The sequence below is a fragment of the Phoxinus phoxinus genome (genome assembly GCF_949152265.1).
Source record: "Phoxinus phoxinus genome assembly, chromosome: 3".
NCBI lineage: Eukaryota > Metazoa > Chordata > Actinopteri > Cypriniformes > Leuciscidae > Phoxinus > Phoxinus phoxinus.
In genome coordinates, this window is record NC_136878.1 from 37,834,153 (window position 1) to 37,849,540 (window position 15,388).

Below are 15,388 nucleotides of genomic sequence, written 5' to 3' on the forward strand. Positions count from 1 at the left end.
AAGCCGTTAAATACACAGTCTTACCTTTGTCTTTTTGTCTGATTTTCAAATACTTTTTTCAAATCAAAGTTTGTAATATTGTGATTCACCTCATAGCTGGTTGGTTCAGTTCATAGCTTGTAACTCTTTCACAAAGGCTTCTGGGAAAAATACTAAAACAAGGCTGCTGAAAAAGTGGACAGGGACTGCTGCACTCTATTAGCTACTAAGAACATCCTAGCAACAGCATAGTAACACCCTGGCAACAATTCACAATGCATTGCTATGGCTAGTATTACAGTATTTTAGAGAATAGTTTATTTGTTTTCATTTGGAGTATTTACTTTGGTTTGCAATTAAGCAATGCTAAGCTAAAGTTTATAAAAGGCCCATTATAGACTCACGCCATATCTGTAATCTCTAAACATGGACACTCAGGTTTAAGTGCTCTCCCATATATAATTCACATGGGAAAATCAAGCCTTACACTGACAAAAACTTCTCTTAACTGTCAAACTAGTATGCACGACTGCCCATATAAAGGCAGAGTCACCACAGTCCCCAGTGTAAAAACATTCCAAATGGTTTGTTTGCAATGGAGCCGCAGAATGATTCCTCAGAGGACGAGCAGTACAGTGTGCCAGCTTCCCAACACCAATTATTATGGTGACATGAAGGAGTGTTATCTTTTAGTGGGGTCCGAGGGGAATACTACCATCCTGTTCAAAACTCAGTGGAGCTGACACACATAAAGTACATCTTCTCTCTCCTCTTCCTCCTCTCATCTGACAAGAGCAGGTCTGTAGCTCGCCACTGCTGCCATCTGTGTCCCCACGCCATGAAGATTATTTTAGCAAGCCTCGTTATGTAGGTCCACACAGTTAAAGGTAAAGTGTGTCATTTCAGTGCCACTAGTGGCTACAAATGGAACTGCAAAATGAATGACTGTTTTCAAACTTGTTAAGTTACTGTCTTTGTAAAGGCTAAATTACTTTTCACCGACAGATGTCGACCAACAGCAACAGATACGTTCACGTGGCTTTGTCAGATCCTTCTGTTAGCGTTGGTCAGCGCTGGTTTTCGCCAACTAAACATGTTCAATCTGCATTTGGTATGTGTGAGAAGTGACATACTGTAATCTGGTGATTGTCGGCACTGGTCGAAATCTGTCGTTGCAATGTGAATGAGCCCTAACTCGTTTCACCCAAGAAATCTGAACAGTGAATCTCACAGACGGAATACTTTTAAAAAAAAACAATGCAATGACAAAATGACAATCTGTCAATACACCATCTAGTGATTCAAAGCTCATATGACTTTCTTTTTTCCATGGAACATTACGTATTTTGTGTAACAGGAAATAAAGTCACATGGGCATCGTTTGGAACGACATGATTGTGAGTAATTGATGGCACAACTTCCATCTTTTTGTAAACTATCCCTCGGAGGCATCAAATTGAATAGCACATATAATGGCTGCGTTCAGAATTAAATAAAAATTACTTACTGAATACTGCTCAGAATACTAGAAGCCTGTTTCCACCAAGGAAATTAGATTTCTCGCAATTCAGAGTTTATATCTTGCAATTTTGCAACTCAAAATTGCAAGTCTATATCTCCCAATTCGGAGTTTACATCTCCAATTCTGACATTTTGCTCTTAGCATTCTGAGATTACATCTCACAATTCTGACTTTTTTATATCTCTGAATTGCGAGATGCTAACTCAAAATAAAAAAAGTAAATATATTGTTAGAAATTCAAAATTCAAAGAAAAAAATCTGGTCACTTTTTGTTAGGGTCAACTTCTCATTAACTAGAACTATTAACTACAACTTTTGCCTCAATAAACTCCTAATTACTTCTTATTAATAGTCAGTAAGGTAGTTGTTAAGTTTAGGTACTACTCTGACACGCACAGGTTTGAGGATCCAAAAGCAACTTTTATTGGGGCAATCCAGAGCCCTAATCCATATGACAGTTATTTTTTGGATTGTCTTCCCTGTGGTTTTGACACAACAGGGAAGACAATCCAAAAAATAACAGCATCCTATATACAGGCAAACTGAGAAATCTAGGAAACCGGGAAGAAGGTCAGAAACATAACACAGGAGACAAGCGCAAGTGCTCAGAATTGCTGTGACACTAAACAAGACTTCGCAAAGAAAGAGTGAAAACACAGGGCTTATATAGGCAGGGCTTAACAAGCTAATGACACACAGCTGGACCAGTCCAGGCAATGGATTTTGGGAATTGAAGTTCATGATGGCAGGAGGAGTGCCCTCTGGTGGAGATTATGGTCACTACAGCTGGCGGATGTGACAGTCATGCAGAATAAGGCATTAATATGTGCTATATAAGTACTAATAAACAGCCAATATCCTAGTAATATGCACACCACTAAGCAACTAGTTAATAGTGAGAATTGGACCCTTAACTAAAGTATTCTACGCTCCTTGCACTGGTTGCACATTCTGTTACTGAATTGATTAAAAAAATTATTTATTTGTTTATAAAGCTCTTAATAATTTAGCCCCGACATATCTCACCGATCTACTGTTTCTTATAACCCATCCAGATCACTACGATCACAGAAATGTTACCTCCTATTTGTTCCTGTCACGGTTTGGGTTTTGTTTCTTGTTCCTGCTTCTCTGTCATGTGATCCCCTGTTCTAGTCATGTGATCCTGCCATGTGTTCCTTTGTCCTTTGTTGTGTCATGTTGTCATTGGTTCATTGTTCACAGGTGTCCCTTGTCTAGTCGTTAGTCTTGTGTATTTAAGCCCTCATGTTTGCTCTGTGTCTTTGTCTAGTATTGTTTTGTGTAACTCAATGTTTCATGTCGTTGTCCAGGTTCCTAGGTATGAGTTATCATGCCTTGCTATGTCATTGTTTATGTTTGATTATGTTTTTTTGAAGTAAAGTTGCATTTGGGTTCTCAACCAGCTTGCCTCCAGTGAATTCGTAACAGTTCCACTGCTTTTGCAGTAGCCGGCCCTAAACTGTGGAATAATCTGGCACTGTCTGTCAGAACAGCTCCTAAATTAGCCAAATTCATATCTATGTTAAAAACGTATCTTTTCTCTCATGCTTTTAATTCTTTGTAACTTTTATCCGTCTCGTTTAAAAAAAAGAGATGATTTTATATATATATTTTTTTTTTTTATATAGTACTTTGGCCAACCAAGGTTGATTTGAATGTGCTTTACAAGTAACCTGATTTGAATTGAATTAAAAAGTGAATTAAAAGTGAATTGCGAGATGTTAACTCAAAACTGAAATATACATTTGGAATTGCAAGAAATAGAGTTGTGTGTTGTAAACTCACGATTCTGAAAAAGATGCCTGAATTGCAGCACATTAAGGCAATAGTAAACTTGGAACTACGAGAAAAAAGTCAGAATTGTGAGATTGTCACAAACTGTCAGTGTAGTTTTCCTTTTCATGGACTTTTAGTTTGCTTGTCATTATTTCCTTGTCTTTGTTCACGTTTCCCACCACTTGTTTGTTACCATGGATATTCATTTAATCATCATAGCTGTTCGTATTTGTTTGTGTTACGCGAACTGTTATGCCTTGTGGATTACCCGAGTTTGATGTATTATTAAATACCCTCGCATCGGAACATTTTGACTCTTTGGACTTTTATAGTTGTGACAGAATAACCGACCGCTAAATGTATTATGCAGCTGAATTTGCTACGTTGGCCTGGGGAGGCCAAAATTTGATGGACTATACTTCAATTTTGCCACCTTGCTATTCGTTCACCATTTGATGATGAAACCATCAAATCTTTGTATTGGATAGGGGGGGAACTATAAACATCTAGCAGACCTCCCAGACATGCAAGGACTAAGCTGGAGGGATGCCATTCTGCTATGTCTGGAGAAGTTCTACCCCGGCTCCATCTCATCACCGCACCCAGAGCTCAGAACCCCACCACCACCCTGCGACACAGAGTGAAAGCCGGAGCCCCCAAAATATGGAGTGCCAGCGCCTGCCGCGAAGGAGCAGCCAACGCCAATAGAAGCGGGTGTGCCCACCATCGCACCACAGCCAGAGCCCCTTACATCTGACCTGCGAGCCGGCCACCGGAGCCGGAGTTTGAGGGAATGGAGAAGTTCCCCGCTGAAAACCACGCAGCTGTGAGTAAGTGCGTTTTTGACTGGAAGACTGATATGTTGGTCCCACCCTCCCTCCCTCCCTTTTTTACCACCACCTCTAGTTTCAGCCCTGTCTTCGTCATCACCTGTCTACCCCATTGTTCATCCCTTACCTCCTCACTACATCTGGATTCACCTGGGGCATCCCATTAGCCATCTTAGACCAGGCTGGGGGATTCCTTTGCTCCGCCTCCGGCCACTGTCCCCACTACTCCACCTCGGCCAGTCATCCTAACTTCTCCTCCTCCGCCTCCACTACTCCTTCGGCTCTTCTGTCGACCATCAGGCCTGCGACGTCGACCTCGCCTGCCTATTGCCATAGACTTGCAGGCCGTCCATTGCACTCTGGCCCTCCACTCCTGCAGCTCAGTCTGGCACCACTCTCCCTCAGCATTCGCGACAGTCCTCAGCCACACCGCTTCCGACGCAGCGCTCTGGATCTCCAGGTCCACCTCGGGGGGCTTCCGAAGCCAGCAGTGTCGCAAGTTTCCATCTACCCTCCGTCTGTGCCCAGGGCTCCTTCCCCACTGTCCCCATGGTGGCATTAAACTCTGTACCACCATGGTTCTTTCCTCCGACAACGGCATCATGGGACGCTAGGCTGGGCATCTGGGAAGTGGGAATAATCCTAACATCACATCGCATCACATTGACAAGCAGAGGCAAAGCAAGAGAGTTGGGCGATGAAAGGGATGAAAAACTGGGAAAGTCTGTTAACAGGAAAAAGCAAGTTCAAAGAGGTGAGTTTTTGAGGGCCTGTTTGAAGGATGTTAAGGTGCTTGACTGTTTGATGTGGTCAGGGAGGGCGTTCCAGAGAGTTGGTACAGCAGCTGAGAAGGCTCTGTCGCCCCAGGTCCTGTGCTTAGTCCTGGTGGTCTTGAGTGTGTCAGCACCAACGGACCTGAGGAGGCGGGCGTGAGTGTGGCGGGTTAGTAGGATGGAGAGGTATGGAGGGGCAAGGTTATTAAGTGCTTTGTATGTGAGAAGTATTTTAAAGTTGATCCTGTGTTTGACTGGGAGCCAGTGGAGTTTGTAGAGGACAGGGGTGATGTGATTGCGGCAGCGGGTGAAGGTGAGAAGACGGGCAGCCGAGTTCTGAACATATTGAAGTTTATCGATGATTTTGTTTTGTAGTCCGTAAAGAATGCTGTTGCAATAGTCCCGTCTGGAGGTGATGAGGGCATGGATGAGTGTTTCGGCTGCAATGGTAGACAGAGAGGGACAGAGCCGTGCAATGTTACGAAGGTGAAAGAAGGCAATTTTGGTGACGTGGTTGACATGCGGTACAAAAGAAAGAGTAGGATCGAAGATGGTTCCAAGGTTGCAGATGCAGGTGGAGGTGGTGACATTGGTACGTTTGAAAGCGTACCGAGACCACCTCTCCGAGGAGGTTGTTTGCGCTCCACTTTTGGTGCGCACCCGAGTGTGATTGCTGGGGGGACCAAGGGGGACAACGAACTCTAGTGCGATTCAACCATACTAAACGAGGCAGGTGTGAAATCACCCTTTGTCTTACAATAGTATCAAATGGCATCAACTAATTTCAAACCTTCTGAGCAAGAAAGATTCTCAATTCCAGCAGTAAAAAATCATTTTCTAGAGCTCCAGACTTCAAACGGAAAACTGAAAAGATATTGCAAAGTCCCAAGCCACTGAGGACATCCTAGCCAATCAGACTGACAGAAATCTACAAAACACAGATCCAGAGGGATGCCAAACAGCCAGCTGGCTTTGATGTGACAGACACACATATTCTGCTGTTGTGAGGGAAACTGTGAAACTCATCACACAATAACACGTTAAAAAATACTTCCTGGAAAGGCGTGTCACTTCAAAAGGGACTTGCAGCCTTCACATTTCCTTTCCTCTACTCCGTTTTATGCCCCAGTGGGAGTGGGAGAGTTGGAATTCTCTTATTGCAGCCCACCAACTAAATCCAGCCCATGAGAAATTTGCCCACTTTCTTACTATCTCCTTGGCAACCGGAATCTTTGATGAAGTGAGAGCCAGTGGTGGAGAACACACTTTAAACGGAAATGCTTTTAAAATACATTCACAGAGATGAAGAACAGGTCTACTTTCTAATTCAGGCACCTACAGTCAAACCAAAAATTATTCAGACACCATCTAATTTTTTATATTTTTTACTTGTGGGTGCAGGACACTATAGTTAATTTATGTAAGTTAGGATAGCAAGGTGTCTGAATACATTTTGGTTTGACTATATCAATAAGGCACATGGATCCATGACTGATATAAACAGAAAGTGTATGCACAAGTTATACAGTAGATGACAAGGTAGATAAGAATGATTATACATGAACTATCAAACAAAACACAAGGAAAGGAAGGAGAGAGAGAAAGGGAGAAAAAATAAAGTAGAAGAGCTTGCTCTTTGTAGAAGAAAAACGATAAATGGTCTCCTGTGGTCCTCAAATGCAATCTAGATCCACTTATGGTAACTTCATATTGGAAATAGGATTCTCTTTCCAATAATAATGGTTTCACTGATGATCTAATGTGTGCATATACTGTAAGGTTTATGGGCAAAAATATCAAAGCCTGATACATATGCATGAGTTACACAGTTTCGACGGTTGCTAGGTTTTTCTGAATGGTTGCTAGGGTATTTGAAAAGTCTAATAATGCATTCTGGGTGGTTACTTAACAAGTCTTCAGGATTTTGGTCTCTAGATATTACTAGTGTCTCCTAGAGTTTTCAGCCTGTTTTATCATCGGCCAGAAGATAATTGTACATTTGATGACTCAGAAAACCACTGAACATTAAAATCTCCAATACTGCAAAAAAATATATTTTTCCTGGCACAAATCAGGTGGGAAAAGTAGTCCCACCTGAGTCTTTATTAGAAAAACCTATGCATTAGGTCGCATAAGGTCAGGATTAACCCATACAGCAAAAAAAAAAATAATAATAATAATAATAAAAAAATAAAAAAAAATAAATAATAATAATAATAATAAATATATATATATATATATATATATATATATAAACATATATCAAAATATACAAAATATATATTTTAACATATATTTGCATATACTTTCTAATAAATTTTATGTATATTTTAGAAATTATATTTAAAAAATACAAATATATACTTTTAAAGCATTTAAAATATATATTTTGTCCTCCATATATTTAAAACCAAGAAAATACATTTTTATATTTCACATTAAAGGAAAAACTTTATTTTTTGTCTATAATAAATGCACATATAATGCACATAACAAAATTGCAAAAAATTCTAATAAAAATAAAAAGTGAAAATATAAAAATAATAGTTAATTCAAAACATCAAAAAAAATAAAAGTTTCCATATTCCACATTTAAAGAAAAACTTTTTTGTTGTCTACAATACATGAACGTCACTGCATCATGGGGTTTGAAATAAAAATTAAAAATGGAAATGCTCCGCGTGATCCGCTACCTGCTCCAGGTAGACTAGACAAACTTTTCCTCGAGGATCATAATTGTTGTCCTCCCTTGAGCCTTCCATTTCTTTACAATCTCCATGAGGAAGTGTCGAGATCGAGGAGGAAATCATACTCAGCTCATGGGTGAGCATGGGTATGTGGGATTGCCCTGGGTTGAAGAGACTCTTGTGAGTTCTCTCTCTCCTGGTTTGGCATCCTCACTGAAGGCTCCAGTCCTGCCCTCTAAGCCATGCTGGTTTACATCGCAGCTGGTGGGCAAAGCATACAGGGTGACGGGCCAGGCTGCTGGTGCACACCATGGCAGTGTTGCATGTGTACCAGGCCGACTTACTGAAGAACCAAGCAGCCATTGGCCGCACTCTTGCTGATATGGTTGCCACAGAGCGACATCTGTGGTTGAACCTTGGCTTGCAGGGCTCAATTTCCTGGACGCCCTGTACACATCTTCCGGGCTGTTGAGATGCTGGTTCAAAAGTTAACAATAATCCTTTGCTCACTTGGAGTAGGTTGTCCTTTGGAGCTGATGGCTTAGGTCTGGGTAGCAGTACCCTAGTCTGCCCCTCCTTATTGGAAGCTGCTGGCAGACGCGGTGTTGCTGCGATCTACCTAATCAGTTCTGCCCGTTTACAGGAAGTGCATGCAGTATTGAGCTGCGGATGTCGTACCTCAGGCAATTTAGCCCTTGGTCACTTGTTGCGCAGTATGGCAATTTTTAGCTATAGCTTAGCTCATTGGAGAATTTCACAGCACAGTGAGCAGGCATTTGCCCATGTTGTCATACTTCCGGCATGTCTGTACGTCTTCCTTCAGACAATATGAAGTTAATGAAGTTTTCTCTAGGTGCCCTCTTACTGTACGTTCACACCGCCGCCGGCGAGAGCGGCAAAAGTCGCTCTCGCCGCCCTGCCATCGACGCCGTGAGATTCGGGGATTCTCTGACGCTCTGACGTAGATTTTAGAATGCGTGATTTTTTTTAAACTTTATTTAAAGGAGCCGCAAAGCAAATAAGAACTGAACATAAATCAGTATCCTATTTTGTGCATACTGGCAACACGTAGGGTATAAGTTAACCTATTAAAATCTTTTAAATGTGAAAGTAACAAAACACCAACAATTTCAGACACCTTTTACATTCGTCGTTCTTTTTATTAATGTCCCTGTATGTAAACAGGGACACGTCGTACAATAACGGGAAACCCGCAACAGAAATAATTAACTTTTCCTCCATTTTGCTTAGGAACTAATGTGGTCGGAACCAAAGTTTACAGGATTGTGTTCTCTGGTATCCTCTCAGGCGGAGGACTTCTACATTACGATTGGTTGCCGCTGCTTGCCGCCGAACCGCGTCATAGCTTATTACCATAAAGTTGACTTGATTTCAACTCTTCTCGCCGCTCTCGCCGTCCAAGACGCGCCGCGCCGCTCTCGCCGGAGCTCGCCGCCGGCTCTCATTGAAAATGAATGGCTTCCGGCCACTTTGACGCTCTCGCCGCGTGCGGTGTGAACGCACAGTTATGCCGTAGCGCCTGTCCCGTCGCCTGTCCCGTCACCTGACTGCGATGGCCAATCTAGATTGCCGTATTACAAACGTGCTTTAGACACCAGCTCACGTGGAGCTTTCCCATACCATCAACTCCATGACCCTTCTCAGGGAAACGTTCATGTATTTTAGACAACAAATAAAAGTTTTTCTTTAAATGTGAAATATGTAAACATACTTTATATTAATGTTTTGAATTAAATTGTGTTTTTCATTTAAATTTAATTCAAAGTAATTTTGTCATGTGCTTTTGTAAAATGTAAGTTATTTTATTATTTTCAGCTTTATTTCAATTAACAAAAATGTTTTAATAGTTTTAGTTTTAGTTAACAATAATAACCCTTGTTACCAAATGCCTGTGGGCTGAGTCTGGTCAATGTAAACAGTATTTTGTGGATAGTAATGAGTCATGGCTCTTTCTGGTATCCTTGCAAGATGGTTAAAGAAATTGACTGTAAAAGGAAGAAAACGTTTACCATATTTTTTCTTGGTGAGGTCAAACGTCGTGCATCCAATCAAACAAACTCTACAGTGTCCTACAGTATCATCTGTCGTTTAGTACAAGCAAGCCAAATTCGGTAGATGCCAACATGGACAGGTTGCATGGCATGCTCCGATTTTCGAAAACAGTGAAAAACTACACAAAAAATATTATAAAAATATGGGCAGTTGCACGGTTTACTGAAATCTGAAATCTCTCTTACTAAAATCTCCTTGATATATTTATGAATTTCTCATGTTCAGCAGTCTATAATACAATATTTGGCCCATTGTTTGTTTCATGTGGTAGGCTGATAAAATCACACCTCTGCTGTTGTTCATGCATTTACAAAATTGTTAATTTTCTTTTCAGCCGTGTCTTTTTAATCATTTTAAACACTGTTGGGTCTACACAGTATATGGTTCAGAGCAATATTAATGTCAAAAATGTTGGTACATTGTTGGGTTGCCACACTATGTACAATGTAAAATCTGCATTCAGTAGTTCAGGAAAAGCAAAAAACTAGGAGATAAGAATCGCTTTCAGTCAGGAAATGTAACACTCACCGCGACTGCCTCAAGCACTTGTTTAACTGCGTCAGCAGCGTCTCGTTCGCTGTAGTAGCCCTTCTCCACCACCCTGAAAAATGGAAGGCACCATTTGGTCTCCAGTGTAACTCCATATTGAGCGTAAAAAAGCTGGCTGACTCTTTTTTTTTCTTCCAATTTCCACTTCATTATTTTCCAGCCTTAGAGTGAGTCAACCACACCTCAGCACACAAAATGAATGGAGACGTTTCTATCGATTGTCCTTAAGAAGAGGCTTTTCTTTTAAATGACTCATGTTGACAGCTGTATGGAAACGGGAAATAAGATAATCCTGAATGAGGATAAAATGGAGTGAATAACAGTAAAATCAGTGGGTTTCACAGTCACAAATGTTCCTATATTAAAGCCTAATTCTGCTAAGTGATTAGTTCATGACTGCAGACATGCACCTGTTATTTTGTAACAGATGATGAAGCTAAGTTCAGGTCTTACAGTTTTTACTAGAAGCCTTTTTCTAGACCAACTAGATTTTAACATTTTCTGAAGAACATTTTCTTGCTAAAGTTTTCTGCACAGTAAAAAGTGGTAATATGTTGTATTTCTAGTCTACCTGATTTAACCCCCCAGTTGTGTTGGTATAAAATCATTTAGGTAGATTCAGTGATGTTAAACAACATTTTTTATTTGAATAAAACCGTATTACAAAAGGTTACCACTTTTTCAGTGTGTTTTGTCCCATGCTGCTATGTAGGCCCCACTAGACCTGTTTTACTTTTAATACTCTTATTATATTGATATACTTTTAAATTTTTATTTTTTACACAGACAAATCAAAGCCTATTATAGAACCATATTATTTTGTTTGCACTTAAGTATTATTTGTATATGACACTTAAACAATGAAATTTGTTTTAAATGTTAAAAAGCTTAATTTTCCTTGCTCTCTCCTCTCGAGATAGATATATATATATATATATATATATATATATATATATATATTAATTTTCATAGGAGATGTGACTTGACTTTTTTTTTTCATAAAGTTCTCCATTAAAATCGAGTCAAGTAAGTGTTTTTTTCCAACCATTTTATCACTCACTAAAAATTTTAAAGTTTGCATGCTTTGAAAAGTAATTACACCTCTCCACAACAAGGTATCATATCTGCAGCAAAAACAAGGTAGTGCTTACGGAAAAGCCCTAACTCTAAGTATGAGCATTATAAATAGTGATGCTTGCCTTAGCAAACATCATTTAATTAAAGTTCTGGGAAAAAGTGTCAATGCACAGCATGGAGTTCACAACTTAATCAGCCATTATTAGCTTGTAGCACTTTACCCCCGTGGTGAACTGACCTGTCAAATAATTCTCCGCCGGTAACAAGTTCTAACACGAGACTAATCTCCGCAGGGGTCTCAAAGATCTCCTTCAGTTTGATCTGACAGAAAATGGAATGAAAAAAAGAGAGAACGTTTCACTGGAGGAATTCAAAAACATCAAATGATTAATTATTGATAGTCTACGGTAGCTATAATGTCTGACTAACATTTGCATAATCAGACCGTACTAAATCAAACACAGACAGTACTGCAGAGACATCTAAGCGAGTGTTCTTGTATATTTATGCATATTTTAGACTGTGTAACTACCATAGGACACAAGTAGACAAGGCCCTGGATTTTTCCCCCTTTTGACTTACTATATTTGGATGAGAGAGGCGCAATAATACACCTATCTCCGTTCGTACAATCTTCTTGTCAACCTGCAAGAACAACCAAGATATTGTCTGAGTACAAAGTGTAAAAGGTGCATACAGTACTTATGAAGCCATTACAATCAGGTGAAGTGGAATAGCAACATCAGCTCAGTGCAGAGAAAAAAACTCAAAAATCAAGGAGTAAATCAAACAATTTTCCACATTTAAAGGGAATACTGTAAATATTCTGTCATCATTTATTCACCCTCATGTCATACAAAACTTGTATTTTAAAGAAAACCTTCTTTTCATTTCAACCATGTTTAGTAAGCCTAGTTCCTACTGTAACTTGACACTACATTTATGCAACAACTTAACAATGCAATGCCCTATGGCCATAACACCTTATATATAGCATCATAATATACATATGCATTAGAGAGGCTTAAGATAGCATTAGTATTCCCTACACAGACGCAAGAAAGTACAAATGATGGTATGTTACAAATGGCAAGGTATGTGGAGTACGGCTCTGACAACAACACTGGCTGACACCAATTTTTACCCATCATGCATCAGAGTGATGTAGAGACATGGAAGACAACAGCAGTGAGGTCTTTAAGATCTTAGCAGCTGGAAGGAAGTCCTGACTAGAGACTCCTTGGCTATACGAGGCAGAACAAAGGCAAGAGAACAAAGCATGGTAACATGTGGGGTGAAATCTGTCATGTGCACGTACTGTTTTTTTCAGCATTTTCACAGCATAGTGCTTCTGGGTGCCTTTCTGATGGCATCGGAACACCACCGATGTGGCTCCCCTGCAAGAGAGAAAAATAGCAAATGTCTCTTTGAAATGAAAATTCAGCTGTAACCCATACATTAATATTTACCACTATAAAATGCTGTTCAAATGTTTGGGGTCAGTGGGATTTAAAAATGTTTTTGAAGTCTTTTATACTCACCAAAGCTGCATTTAAACAGTAAAAACGGTGATAATGTGAAGTATTATTAAAATGTATTTATGTCTGTGATGGCAACGCTGAATTTTTTTGCAGTCATCATTACTAGTTTTCAGTGTCACGTGATCCTTCAGAAGTGATTAAAATATGCTGATTTGGTGCTCAAGAAACATTTAGAAATTATTGTAATTATCAATGATAAACACTTTTTTTGGAAACCATGTTACATTTGTTCAGGATTCTTTAATGAGTAGCCTTTAGACCAGCATTTTTAAAATCAAAATAATTTATATCAGTGTAAGAGTCTTGATACATTAATTTAATGCATCCTTGCTGAATAAAATTATTAATTTCTGTAAAAAAAATATATATATATATTTTTTAACTTTATTGTATGTTGAGAGACATATAAACTGAAAATTAATCAAATATTTCAGGCTATAAACATGTTAAGCAGCATCTGTGTCATGCTGTTGGTATCAGGCACAATGTGTGTGTGTGTGTTTACATGTACAGCAAAATTACTCTCTAATATCAGATCACATATTTATCAAAGCATTGAAAGTGTTTCTTTCATTCAAAAATGTGCATCTGGGACTACTGTTCTAGGTGGATGAACATGTAAACAATAATTTGCCATCTCCACTGTAAAAAAAAATAAGACAATATTAAGCTTACTATTAATGCACCACTTTCGAAATTATAGCGATGAGAATTTATATATTTTAAATTCTAACCTCATCCCCTAATCAGAAAAACTACTGTATTATTATCTTACTCCTTGTAGTGCCATACATTTTGATTTGCAAAAATGTTACCTTGTACAACAGCTTGTCAACTGGGGCAGTACCATCAAAAAAACAACTTTGTACAAAAACACAAAGGAATACATCTTTCAAGCTCTTTAAGTGAGCCATTTAGCAACTGGTAACTATGGCACACATATAGAAGTGTTTGCTAAGGCAAGTATTACTATTGCTCATACCTAGTATTAGGTATATGGTTCATGAGATTTACTAAAAGCTTGCGCTAGTGCAAACCCTCTTTTGGCGTTAAAAAACGACTGTCAGGATTTACTAAATGCAAGCAGTGAAAAATTAGCGCTGAAAATGCGTGGACAGGGTTATTTTGGCGGCTGACTTTATTGCATATGCATTTGTAGGATTTTCCTTTTCAGATGTAAAATTTTCATCAAAATGAGTAAAAAGGTTTAATCTTGTTAGAGGGAGTAGGTTCTTTTAACCTATGCCAGAATACAATAGCTTAACAACTACTCAGAAACGCATATATCATCCTAGAAAATGTGCAGTAATGCCCTGGCGAGCATCACAACACCTTAGCAACTTCATAGCAATGCGCAAATAAATAAACATAAACATAGTTGTTGTTTAGCTTTGTGAGCTTTCAATCTCTTAATATCTTCATAATCAGATCTCTTACTACGGTATTTTGCTGGCACAGGACCAGCACAATATGTTGGAAGCAAGAATCAGCCAGCAGTTACAAACAAGCATCTCAGCTGGAAAGTGTCCAGTGTGCAAATAAATGAAATTTGGGTGGACAGCTTGGCTAATGCAATTAAAGCGGAGAGGCCACCTCAGTGTCCGAGAACTAGCATCTGGGTACTCATTAGGAGACCGGTGCCAGATCCACACAGCTATAGATCCCCTGCCTCTCTCTCTCTATGCTGACCGTACCCTCCCACTGACTGTACATGTGAATAGACATCAGGCGAGTGTAGCAACCGGCTTACGGCTCCAATCTGCTCCACATAATCCCCAGGTCCCAAAAATATTGATTTCAGTTGGTTATATAACCAAATTTGAAAGAATCCATACCTACCAACATTAGTTATAGTTCCTGTGTGGATAGAAAACCCTGTTTATCTGGATCCTTAGCAGGGGCTTAAAGTACTCGAGTAATTGTACTTTGATATGTACTAGAGCAAATGGAATGCTTATTCAAATGCATTTGCAAAAAAAAAGGCCCCTTTTTTTACTATCAGAATTATTTAAAAATGTAACAATTTCAGGTTACAAGTATCAGTTTATAATTCAGTTTAATATTTAAAATTGCCTTACATAGTCAGGGCATTGAAAATTGCCATTAAAAGGCATAGAAAAAAGAAGACTACAATTTTGACACAGTACCAATACTTTCAAGCCTCTTATCTTTAGCCTGTGATTGGGACTTTGGTTCATTTAATCATTAAAAGTTAATAAAAGGACCTGACAGACGGATCTATATTAATGAGGATCCTTGGCTTGGCTCACGGTTGATGACAGGAAATGGATAGGTCACTTCCCTTCCAGATCCTTAGTGTCTGTCATGGACTAATTCAAAACAAATTAACACGACAGACATAACCCTAACAAAATTTTTTACACAGATTTGTGTACCTGAGAATATCTGTGGTGACCAGTTGACTTTATACGTGACTTAAATGAATTGCAACAGCAACAGTTGCCTCATTACATAATGAGCTTTACCTGTTTCTGCGGAAGGGTTACATAGCTACGCATGCACAGTAAGACAACGTGTATTAAAAAAATAAAAAAATAAA

General features: G+C 39.2%; 1 protein-coding gene across 3 annotated transcripts in view; it reads right to left on the reverse strand.

Annotated features, from left to right (window-relative positions):
- The window catches only part of camk4 (calcium/calmodulin-dependent protein kinase IV), a 49,245-nt gene that overhangs the window by 17,830 nt on the left and 16,027 nt on the right, over window positions 1-15,388 (reverse strand). For all 3 annotated transcript variants that reach the window (XM_079607657.1, XM_079607658.1, XM_079607656.1), the window contains exons 3-6: window positions 12,606-12,684; window positions 11,870-11,932; window positions 11,526-11,608; window positions 10,190-10,262 (exon numbers count right to left, since the gene is read on the reverse strand). In XM_079607657.1, coding sequence (XP_079463783.1) covers window positions 10,190-10,262; window positions 11,526-11,608; window positions 11,870-11,932; window positions 12,606-12,684 — 298 coding nt within the window. The remainder of the gene's footprint in view (window positions 1-10,189; window positions 10,263-11,525; window positions 11,609-11,869; window positions 11,933-12,605; window positions 12,685-15,388) is intronic.